This window comes from Rhododendron vialii, chromosome 1a, assembly GCF_030253575.1.
Source record: "Rhododendron vialii isolate Sample 1 chromosome 1a, ASM3025357v1".
Taxonomy (NCBI): Eukaryota; Viridiplantae; Streptophyta; class Magnoliopsida; order Ericales; family Ericaceae; genus Rhododendron; species Rhododendron vialii.
In genome coordinates, this window is record NC_080557.1 from 47920120 (window position 1) to 47931825 (window position 11706).

Consider the following 11706-nt stretch of genomic DNA (forward strand, 5'->3'; position numbering starts at 1 on the left):
TAATAATTAATGCCAAAATTATTTAGTACTAGCAAGAACTATAGTACCTGTTTTTGCATTTTGCAGTGAGGTTAAGTACTTATTAATTGGAACTTGTAATGTTCTCTAAGCCCTAAGGTGCATTTGCTTTTTGTTGTACTAAGCAATATCGAACTTCAGAGCTGTCTCCACTATTAATTGTCACTCTTTCTATTTTTCATCTCAAAGCACGATTATTTAGCACCAAATGACTAGTCCGGTTGGTTAATCGCAAGGTTTTCTCGATCCCCACACAATGGTTGCAAGAAAGTAATTTCTTATGAATTTTTCAGTTCCAGTTCGCATGGATGCATGGTCTCCATCACCCCTAACTGTCGAACGAAAAAAAAAAAAAAAGCACGATTATTTTGTTAGGAATGCGCATTAATTAGGACAGAGTCAGAGAGACAAAGTTTCTAATTATGGTAAACCAATAATGGACGGAGAGATCTTGTTTTTTAGAGGACCCAAATGTTGAATCCATGCATGCATCCTACAAATGCATTCATTATAATTCCTCATGTGTTATTCAACATACTGAACATAGTAAAAAATAACCCTCGCATAGAATTGGTAGGTTTTTACATTTTCGTTCGGTTAAATATTGGAAGGTGCAGGTAGCACTCCATCACCCCGTCAGGGAGTATTGCTCTATCACATCATACCACTATCTGTAGAGAACTCTACTACATCTATGTTAGGATCGAAGCTAAAGTCACACCACAAGTGAGAGTTGTTAGGAGTATGCTTAGCTCCAATTAATAAGGGGTTATGGGGACTTGAACCTAGGCCTTGTCCAACGAGTCTTGAGTTTCCATCATTGAACCAACCCATCATTGATAATAGCATATATCTTGAGGAAAAGGACAAAAAAAAGTGATTACAACACCAGACTGTAACCCATTTAACCGATAAATACTATCTGAAATCATATTTAACAACATCTAACCAACGTAATTTTTGGCGAGGTCAATGTTCTCGATGACATCTAAATTATGAGGGAGTTGAATTAGCAAAGTGGGTCCGAAAAGGGCCAGAAAACCCTTAAAACTGGACAGGTCCAGAAGACTGGAGAGGATCTGATTCCATTTAGATGAGATCATATAGTAGTATCGAATCAATCCCAAGGAAATGAGAAATTAATCACTACTCCACATAAGTGTTTTTTTTTAAACGTTAGATCAAGAATTGAATGCTTGGATGAAACACTTGCCGAAATTCAATTGAATTACTTTTGGTAACTAAAAAACCAACGAATCTGATCATTGAATTAAGATTGGTGACGTTCCCCCGGTTTTGGTTGGGTGGACAAAATTGTTTTTCACCAGAATTGGCTAGAAAATAGGCTATAAGATCCCAAACCAACGATTAGATATTGATACTGAACAGGGAAAAAATCAAATCGGAGCAACTGACCATTTGGATGCCTAAAAAGGCCCTTTTCGCAAAGAATAATCACATGCTAATAAGATGGTGAAGAACATTGAACAGGATTGCTCACAGTGTTTTGTTCTTTAATCCATTGAATTGAATTTATTCGGAGAATTATGTCTTATTAGTGGCGTTTTATTCCAATTAGTGCAACGCGCGTGAAGAAAGGGAAAATATGTGCATGGTAGCTTCTCCTTTTCATCCTCCTATTATATACCTTGTATTAGATAGTAACTAGTAAGTGTAGTTTACCTTCTTTCTTTTACCATGATCCCGGCAATCGATGGCTGGATCTTGACCGAGCAATGAACGATTCAAATCTGTATGCACTCAGATAACAGCCAGATGCCGCACCCGCTTGGCAGGGGGTGCTTGGCAGCATCCCGGGTCCGCTTTTAAAGGTACTTTTGGTTTTCTTGCACGTTCTGGGATCCTAGAACAGATGTTGATTTCATGGCAAAGAGTTCCTTTAAAGAGCCTTCCATTACCAAAAAATTTGAAAATCCAAACGTACGCAACCTTAATGAGAATCATGGTAATTACTTAATCATGCTGTTGCGGCAAAAAACAGCAGTAAGTAATATGCAGGCTACGTCAGGGTCAATGCTGTCAATTTGAGAATATAGAACCCCGTACATGGTAATCACGTTTGCACATCCACGTATATATATGGAGTGGTACAGTAAACGTTTGAGAGAGACATATATAAGTTTGTAGATAATTTCGTACTACTTTGGAATATTTTATCGGTTGCTTTTTCCATCAGTACCTTATCCAATCAAATGAAGCATCGTTAATAACCCATCGTCATTTTTTTTTTCCCCCCATTAAATTATGGACTTATCCACCAGTACCTTAGTCGATCACCTCTCTATATATAACTTCTATCAGGCCTCAACTTCCTCACTGCAAAATCTCAACTCCCATCTTCACTCTCTCTCTCTCTCTCTCACCAGTATTTACCCTTTTTCAACCGACGACAATGGCGGTGATGGATTTGGTTGGTCAAAGGCCCCTGGTGATCTTCAGCAAAAGCAATTGTTGCATCTGCTACTCCGTTACGCAACTGTTCTACGGTTTCGGTGCAAATCCTGTGATTTACGAGCTTGACCAGCTTCAAAACGGGAAGCAACTGGAGAGGGAGCTGGTGGCATTGGGGCGGCAGCCGAGTGTACCGGCCGTGTTCATAGGGGGTAAGTTGGTTGGTGGTTCAAATGAGATCATGAGCCTCCAAGTCAGGGGGGAGCTGAAGAGCGAACTCTTGAGGGCCAGGGCTATTCATCTCTGGAATTAATGAAAGGAGGGAAGATAAATTAATTCCAAGCTTCAATCAATAAAGAATAATTCCCATATATATTATTATTGCCATATGAGCCTTTTTGTTATGGGAGAGGTAATTTGATGAGTACGCGTGTTCTCTGATATATGTATTTTTCTTTTCCTTTTCTGCCTTCTAAATAATATCCTACTTAAAGTAATTGTCGTCTCCTTTAAATGAGTATGCATTTCTATCAGTGTATTTCACGGATTGAAAAATGATATATAAAAAATAATAATCTTGTAATTTATAGATCATAAATTTAATGGCTCACTAGTTTGTTTTCTGTTGTATTCCCGTGATGGTGATTAAAAAATAATAATAATGGCATGACGCTTATACCACATCAATATTTTGTATGTATACGCATGTTATAAGATTACCCATCATGGGAATCATGAAACTATTGGCGAACGAAAAGCATAATGCATGAGCAATTGGAGAATTGAATTGAACTCAAACTAAGAAAGATAATTAGTTAGGAATTGGATCCTCTCCAATCCTTAATTTGGATTGGACAATCCAAATTTGAGTAGTCTATTGCCACAATTAATTGTTTGGATTTTCTAACCATTGATTGTCTCAATATATGGTCCAGATTTCAATTGTTCCGTCTAGTTCAAAACTTGAACCCTAGAGGATCGAACCCAAATAATTAACCCATCGTCTTTTTTCCATTATAAAGGACTTATCCACACCACCTTTTTTTTTGGTAAGTAAATTTTATTCCGCCAAAAAACTGCGCAAGAAGCTACAAAATCTCACAGGGGTACACCAAAAAAACAAAAAAGCTCTCTATCTACAATTATTTATCCCAAAAATTCGAGAATCAAGAAGCCAATCCTCACACAACCCCCTATTTTGGGCATGGAACATCACCGTACTCCAAGAACTGAGTTTGGCACGAACAGCATCAAAAATTTCATTAGACCTCAACTTCCTCACTGCAAAATCTCCACTACCATCTTCACACTCTCTCTCTCTCACTAGTATTTACCCTTCTTCAACCGACAACAATGGCGGTGATGGATTTGGCTGGTCAAAGGCCCCTGGTGATCTTCAGCAAAAGCAATTGTTGCATTTGCTACGCCATTGAGAAACTGTTCTATGGTTACGGTGCAAGTCTTGTGATTCACGAGCTAGATGAGCTTCCTAATGGTCAGCAACTGGAGAGGGAGCTGGTGGCACTGGGGCAGCAGCCGAGTGTACCAGCCGTGTTCATAGGGTAAGTTGGTTTGTGGTTCAAATGAGATCATGAGCCTCCAAGTCAAGGGGGAGCTAGTCAAAATGGTAAAAAAGCGTTATCCCATCATATTTGTGTAGAATAACAAGGGGAAAAAAAATCCGAAGCTCCAATAATAACACTGTCCCAGGAACTATAGTAGATGTTTGTGTTTCGATCATAGCGACTGGGAATATAGGCTTACATACCAAAGGAGGAGTTGTTTATGAGAACTTGTGTTATCTATGGCATACTTTAGCTATTGTTGCACTCACTAAATAATATGATGGTGTAGTATTTACCCTCTTTTACATTTGACATAAGGAAGAGAGCACTTTGAGAAATGAGTTAGTTCCTTCTTGCAATCTATCAGAAAACTAGAACACAACCCATGTGACAAGAACCTACATCTTCGTTGTAACTTCTCTGTTACATATCTGCCTGTATAATGCAACTCTTATGTTGCCGGTTCGTTTCCTAACAAGATAAGGTTTCCACATATCTCAGCAGTCGGGAAATCAGAATTAAAACAGATACATTGTTACCTAAATACCCTTGGTGCCTTCAAGTCCTCTCCCCTGCCGAGCAGACCAGTCTGTCTTTCGACGTGTTGCCTTCTTCACCAATGACTGTGACTGCACAAACACTTTAGAGCAGCCACAAATTTTAGTTCAACTAGCAGCATTATACGATCTCTTCCACAAAGTTGCCTTTACTTACTGGCAACTTAACGAGAAATTGAAGAAACATCATAATCATGATAAAGCTGAAGGGGATTGTGTGTGTATGTGCGTGTGTCTTCAGGACAAAAGAAACAAGCAAAACAACTAAAAAATAAAAGTTTCGGGACACCAAATTATTTCACTGCATAAAGCACCATACCTCATAACACTGGTAGTCCCCCTCATTCACTGTGAGAAAGGGGACGCTACATGCCATGAAATACTGGCATTTGTGGCATCATTGATACATAACATCCATATTAAAGAAGACCAGCGAACAGAATCACCATCTCTTGTTCACATAATGTTGGGGACAACTATATGACAGAAGCACTAAGAACTAGTATCATGGACAGGATTATTATCTTCAAATTATTTTTACAAAATGAACCAGAAAGCATTGTTTGATACTTGAATACATGGCTACTCTACTCTAGCCTCTAAGTTTGCATTCCTTCGCCAATTCTCTACTGCTCTCTTAACGGTGGCATTTGCCTCACGCATCTCTTCAGAAGAGAACTTGTGCTCCACAATTCCCAAAGGTCCAGGCTGCAGTACGGCAATCACTGTTTCCATCTCCTGTTCTAGCTGCCTGTGAAACAAACAACAAAAGTTTTGCCAAAAGGAAAACATTTTATGCACTTATTACGAAAATCCATGCACAGAAATGAACTGATGTAACAAAGTCCAAGAAACCAAGGATCATATATCTGACCCTAGTCCCCAACCAACTAAAACTAAGGCAAGATATGCCGTGTTAAGATCAGATATGGAATTTTCATAAAACGATGGCAAATCATGACTAACAAAAAAAGGTACCATTGTACAGATTCAGACTACAGGTAAGGATTCATATGTTAAGCTGATTCAAAGTACCCATCACTTGAGACCAAGTTATGATTATATATGAGTCAAGGTTCCTATAATGGGGACGCAAACAAGTGCAATTCAGGAAGGTAGAAGGCATGATGTTAAGTCCCTAGAGAACACGGATGAGGAATTGGGATGGTCTCATTCAGGCCAAAAATTTGGAACTCGGAATGTTGTAGCTCCATATGTAAGAGGTGTTTGCTTCTTATGTCTCAAACTGTGGACCAAGAGTGCAGTAACATCATTTTCAAGATGAAAATAATTTAGTTTATTCACGAGCCTGTTTTACAGAAAGTAAACACATGGAGTACCCACAACACAGTAGTTCTACGCATGGCCCTTGCTTTGCAATCAAATAGAGAAGTTACATATTATGCCGGCAAATTGTCTTAACCAAGCTAAAAAGAACAGTGCAAGTTTATTCACGACTCCCCCTCCCCACAACCCGAAACGAACAGACTGGTGTGGACTTGTGGATGTTGATTTTAGGCTTATGACCAATCTGTTATGAGATTGGCTTGATCTAAAAACACTCAGTACAGTTCAACATAGATCTTCCCTCTCTTCACATATGGGACCCTAATTCGGCCCCCCCTGTTATTCCTGATCTCTTAATAGCGAAAAGCCAACTTAATTTGTTTAAGTAATTACCCAATCTCAAAGTATATACCAAGAAGAAATCAACAAATAGCAACATTTGTTATGTACTCTGCAGAAATATATATTCAAAGGTCGTAACAATCAAATTACATCAGCTGAGACTTGAAAGCATTTACATATGAGAGACCAAGGTGAACAACTCCTTCAAGCTATACTTGAACATGGTCAAGAACTACAAGACGTACATTTACGCCATACCTATCCAAAATGTCATCAGAACTATGCAAGTACCTAACACATAAAATTTCAAACACTTCAACGGGCAAAAGACATAAAAACATCAACCCAAAAAAAAATCTGATATTGGTATTACGGCTACACGGCACCCCCATGAAAACTATTATTCTCAATACATAGTGGTCCGGGTGACAGTACGATGCGTAACGGAACAGCCAATTTGCGTTTGTTCCCAGATAGATTACATGAGAAAGGGTGATAAATGGAGAGATTCTTCCCAACAGTATACAAATTCCAAGCCCCCTACTATGTCTATAACAACACCCAAAACAGAATAATATCTCCTCAGGCAGAGATCGTTTCCTAAGACTTACAAGAGCATATCAATAAACGAATTTTTCAAAGACTTATTATATGGGTAGAAGTGCATGATATATATGTTGATAATGCGAAACCCTCTTGAGAGAGAAAATTCAATCACAAACCCTAAGAGTGAATGAAAGGCAAACAAAAATGGTTTCGAAAGCGTGTATTAGGAGGACTACCTGAAGAGCCTGGAGAAGGGTAACGAATTGCCGAGCCGCGTAAAGGATACCGCCATTCCGCCGGGATGATTACTACTGTTTTCCGATTTGGGGAAGCCCCGTTAATATAATGGACAGTTTGGCTTTGGAAGGAACAGAAATAACCCCTGAAAGACTTATTTGCAAATAAGTATTTATTTTTTGAATTAAAGATAATATATTGTAGAAAAATAATTTGTTTCGTAAAATAAAAAATAAACACTTAAAAAAATAAAAACTTTAATAGAACAGGGTCTAACAGCAATTACCTCAGTTGGTATCAAAGTAATATCATTAAATTTATCTTTTATTTGTCAGTGTTAAAAGGTCAAAAAATATATATATGTAAATGTCATTGCATTAAATTATTCAAAGCCTGTGGAGCATCGACACGTGATGCTCCAAAAAAAAAAATTCAATTCATATTTGTGTGATTCCCACCACAAAATGTGTAGAGTTGACACAAATATGGTGCCCTAGGTGCACTTGATAATTTTTCGCAATATTGGTACAATTATTGTTATTTTTCTTTGAAGGATGAGAGAGGATGACTTTTTCGTACATTTTTATTTTTTTGATCGGCGAAAGTTAGTCGGGTTAGAATAACGCATTCCAATCAACAAAAAGAACAACACGTTGCAAGAGGAGTTGAACTAATATTCTCCTTTCTCTTAGCATCTAAGTGTGCACTTGATGTCGTTAGGCCAAATTTAACAACTTTGGAGTTTTTTTTTTTTAAGAAAATTTTCCTTAAGTCACGATAAACCTACAAATAAAGAAAAGCAGGAAACCAAACACATATTTTTGCTAAACAAATCCAGTTTGCAAAGATAGAGAGGAAGCAAAGCTGGAAAGTATTGCTCTTTCTTCTTCCCTTCCCCGGAATCCCCACGTTCCTGCTACATACAGAGGAGGAAAAGACGGATTCAAGTCTAAATTGTGATTGTTGAAAAGGAAATTGAAGAAAAAGGTTGTCGTCGGGGGAGAGAGGTGGGTTTTTACAGTGAGAATTCCCTACGGGTACCGGCTCAATCCATCCTTCTAATCCCATTTAAACTGGGAGGCAGATAGCTGCTCTGTCAAGCCAGCCAACAACATCCATCATCATCCCACCCCGCCTCTACAAGCAGGAGGAGGAGAAGATAGGCATCCATCAACTGCCCACCCCGCCCCATCAAGCGGAGGAGGAGAAGATAGGGATAACCACCAGCAGCTCCAACTCACGGACGCACCTTCTTAGCCAAGCCTGCTGGCCCCTGCCTCGCCTCAGCAATGGAACGCACCCAGACACGGTGAGCCTGTAGCGCCCGACTCACGCAGGGTTAACCACTGTTTGGTTACACCCTCTTGGTTCCCCTTCGACAACCTTGTTGCCCCAAAGCTATGGTCACAGGCTCACGCTACCGAGCCCGGCATTATGTTTGTGTTGAACTGTGGGATATGAAAGGAGCAGATGTTTTGTCAATAGCCGATGTGGGATAACTGGAAATGGGCTCTTCCTTGGTGTGCTCGCTATCGGTATGATCTAGTTCCAGCCGTCATGGGCCCGTTTTGAACTCATTTTGATGATCGGAACTATTCAACTCACAGGCTTGCGTTGAAGATCATTTATGTAAGGCAGCAGAGCGAATAGATATTCTATACATAGAATATCGAAACATCATTATTTAAGAAGTAACTAGCGGTTTAAATATTGAATTATATTTGGCATTCTGTTTCTATTTCAAGATGCTACCGATGTCCGATTTTGCACTTACTTGATCTTCACTATCCTTACTAAGTGAACAATTTCGATCATTGAATTGGTCTCAAAAAGGGCCACAATGACCCAGGGCCAGCCCAAGGTATTTGGATGCCCTAGGCTAAGTGGTGGAATAGTGCCCTACTACATAGAAGGAATTTTTTTTTGCAAAAAAATACCCTACCAGGATTTGAACCCAAACATCTTATGTGGAAAAGCAAACACTCTACCACTGAACCACCAAAGAAGTTTGTATTATAGTTGTACACAGAAAATATATATACTTATCTAGAAATGAGTGCCCCATTTTTTGCCCAAAATGTAAAGGCCCAAGGCGGCGGCCTCTTGGGCCTCACCATTGAGCCGGCCCTGCAATGACCAAATTGGATCGTAGCACACCAAGGACGAGCCATCCCCAAGAGTTGAACTAAGTTTAAATTCAAAATAGACCTGTTTTCCAATTCATATTGATTGTCGTGTACAAATTGGTAGTGGGAATTGCAGATGTGTCTGTGCTTCGTGGGTTCAGCTTTCAAGTTTCATAATTCAGCTCGGAAAACATCTCCACCAACACATTTCTCAAAGAGTTTGTTCTAGGTTTTTTTCTTCTCTTCAATGGAGATTTTATGTTCTTTTGCTCCCTTTTTTGTTTTATCAATAATACAGTGCGTTGCGAAAACCTTTAGAATGTTTGATCATTCCAGTATTATCAATAACTACCATTGCCCATTCGGAGATTTTGTTTTCTTCGTATTTTCAGCTTTTCAATTTTCTTGGTGAAATTGAGAGAGCGAGAAGTTAACTGTTCCTACATCGGACAAATTAAAACTATTTAAGTTGTTTACAAAGCGTGAATGTAACTACCTACTATTGCCCAGGCTTGATGGTGCGAGCCCGTAACCCGAGCCACAGACTCTTCCACACCGTCGGGGGCACAGACGGGACGAATGTGTTGCGTGAAGCTAAGGCCCAACTCAAACCACAAAAGTTGAATGGATATTCTGTACGTAGATCATCGAAACATAATTATTTCAGAAGTAACTAGCGATTTAAGTATTGAATTATATTTAGCATTCTTTTTGTATTTCGTGATGCTATCGATGTCCATTTTTGCACTTACTTCTTAGCTTTTTCAAATGGACTTTTCTGTACATTTTTATTTTTGATAGGCGAAAGTTAGTAACACCTTCCAATTGAAAAATAAAAAACTCAACACTTTGCAAGAGGAGTTAAACCCATGATCTCCTTTCTACTGGCATCTAAGTGTACGCCAAATGTCACTAGGCCAGATTTGACGAATTTGGGGTATTTTTTATTTTCCAACGACAAACCTACAAATAAAGAAAAGAAGGGAACAGAACACATTTCTTTGCTAAACAAAGCCGGGTTGCAAATAAAGAGAGGTAGCAAACTAATTCTCTTTCTTCCCTTCTACACAATCCCAAATCAAAGTACTACAGTGGAGGAAAAGATTCATTTCTAATTGTGACTGTTTAAAAGAAAACTGAAGAAAAAGGATGTCGTTGGGGGAGAGAAGTGGGTTTTTACAGTGGGAATCCCTACGGGTACCGGCTCAATCCATCCTTCTTATCCCATCTAAACAGGGAGGCAGAATAGCTGGCTGCTCTGTCAAGCCAGCCAACAACATCCATCATCAACCCCACCCCGCCCCAAGGAGCGGAATAGGAGAGTTTGGGTTTATCCCAAACGACCAGTGGAACTTCAGGCCCACTGATCAAACCAGCAGTTCCGACAAACAGACGCACTTCATAGCCAAGCCCGCTGGCCCCCCACCTCCCTCGGCAATGGAACGCATCCAGACATGGTGAGCCTGTAGCGTCCGACTTGCGCAGGTTTAACCACTGTTGGGTCCCAATCTCTTGGGTCTCTCCGACAACCTTATTGCCCCAAGCTTTGGTCACAGGCTCGCGCTACCGAGCCCGGCAGTACGTTTTGTGTTGGACTGTGGGATATGAAAGGAGCAGATGTTTTGTCAATAGCCGATGTGGGATAATTGGGAATGGGCTCTTCCTTGGTGTGCTCGCTATCGGTATGTTCTAGTTCTAGCTATCATGGGCCCGTTTTGAACTCATTTTGATGATCGAAACTATTCAACTCACAAGCTTGCATTGAAGATCATTTATGCAAGACAACAGAGCGAATAGATATTATGTACATGGAACATCGAAACATCATTATTTTAGAAGTAACTAGCGGTTTAAGTATTGAATTATATTTAGCATTCTGTTTCTATTTCGCGATGCTAACGATGTCCGATTTTGCACTTACTTGATCTTCACTATCCTTACTAAGTGAACAGTTTCGATCATTGAATTGGTCTCGAAAAGGGCCACAATGAGCAGATTGGATCGTAGCACACCAAGGACGAGCCCATCCCCAAGAATTGAACTAAGTTTAAATTCAAAATATACCTGTTTTCCAATTCATATTGATTGTCGTGTACAAATTGGTAGTGGGAATTGCAGATGTGTCTGTGCTTCGTGGGTTCAGCTTTCAAGTTTCATAATTCAGCTCGGAAAACATCTCCACCAACACATTTCTCAAAGAGTTTGTTCTAGGTTTTTTTCTTCTCTTTGATGGAGATTTATATTATTTTGCTCCCTTTTTTGTTTTATCAATAATATAATACAGTGCGTTGCGAAAACTTGTAGAATGTTTGATCATTCCAGTATTATCAATAACTAGCATTGCCCATTCGGAGATTTTGTTTTCTTCGTATTTTCAGCTTTCATTTTTCTTTGTAAAATGGAGAGAGAGAGAAGTTAATTGTTCCCACATCGGACAAATTAAAACTATTTAAGTTGTTTACAAAGCGTGAACATAACAACCTACTATTGTCCAGGCTTGGTGGTGCTAGCCCGTAACCCGAACCACAAACTCTTCCACACCGTTGGGGGCACAGACGGGGCAAATGTGTTGCTTGAAGCTAAGGCCCGACTCAAACCACAAAAGGTCACGCAAGC

At 39.6% G+C, this 11706-nt stretch overlaps 2 protein-coding genes and 2 long non-coding RNA genes across 5 annotated transcripts; 2 read left to right on the plus strand and 2 right to left on the minus strand.

Moving 5' to 3' along the window:
- Nucleotides 1-2315: 2315 nt before the first annotated feature.
- LOC131323002 (monothiol glutaredoxin-S1-like) lies at nt 2316-2927 on the plus strand. The gene has a single exon (XM_058354614.1). It carries the CDS (start codon nt 2432-2434, stop codon nt 2741-2743), a length of 312 nt encoding a protein of 103 aa, XP_058210597.1. The 5' UTR covers nt 2316-2431; the 3' UTR covers nt 2744-2927.
- Nucleotides 2928-4830: 1903 nt separating this feature from the next.
- On the minus strand, nt 4831-7134 carry LOC131323011 (uncharacterized). Of its 2 annotated transcripts, XM_058354625.1 has the most exons (3): nt 6964-7112; nt 6440-6472; nt 4831-5303 (listed from the first exon to the last, which is right to left on the minus strand). In XM_058354625.1, exons 1-3 carry the CDS (start codon nt 7017-7019, stop codon nt 5135-5137), a joined length of 258 nt encoding a protein of 85 aa, XP_058210608.1. In that variant the 5' UTR covers nt 7020-7112; the 3' UTR covers nt 4831-5134. The 2 variants fall into 2 exon arrangements, with proteins under 2 accessions (XP_058210608.1, XP_058210616.1); XM_058354633.1 differs by lacking the exon at nt 6440-6472 and having other exon boundaries at nt 6964-7134.
- An 812-nt stretch (nt 7135-7946) lies between these two features.
- Nucleotides 7947-10658, minus strand: LOC131323031 (uncharacterized). Its single transcript, XR_009199058.1, has 2 exons — nt 10621-10658; nt 7947-8347 (listed from the first exon to the last, which is right to left on the minus strand). It is a non-coding gene; the product is annotated as an uncharacterized LOC131323031 (long non-coding RNA).
- Nucleotides 8187-10667, plus strand: LOC131323024 (uncharacterized). Its single transcript, XR_009199056.1, has 2 exons — nt 8187-8302; nt 10576-10667. It is a non-coding gene; the product is annotated as an uncharacterized LOC131323024 (long non-coding RNA).
- The last annotated feature ends 1039 nt before the right edge of the window (nt 10668-11706 follow it).

What these genes read in the sequence shown, in the direction of transcription:
- LOC131323002 (XM_058354614.1), top strand. Translation starts at nt 2,432, where the DNA reads ATGGCGGTGATGGATTTGGTTGGTCAAAGGCCCCTGGTGATCTTCAGC.
- LOC131323011 (XM_058354625.1), bottom strand. Translation starts at nt 7,019, where the DNA reads ATGGCGGTATCCTTTACGCGGCTCGGCAATTCGTTACCCTTCTCCAGG. An exon ending in CCCTTCTCCAGGCTCTTCAG is followed by an intron (nt 6,473 to 6,963) that starts GTAGTCCTCCTA and finishes TTTATGTGTTAG; the next exon opens with GTACTTGCATAGTTCTGATG. An exon ending in TCTGATGACATTTTGGATAG is followed by an intron (nt 5,304 to 6,439) that starts GTATGGCGTAAA and finishes TTTGTTTCACAG; the next exon opens with GCAGCTAGAACAGGAGATGG.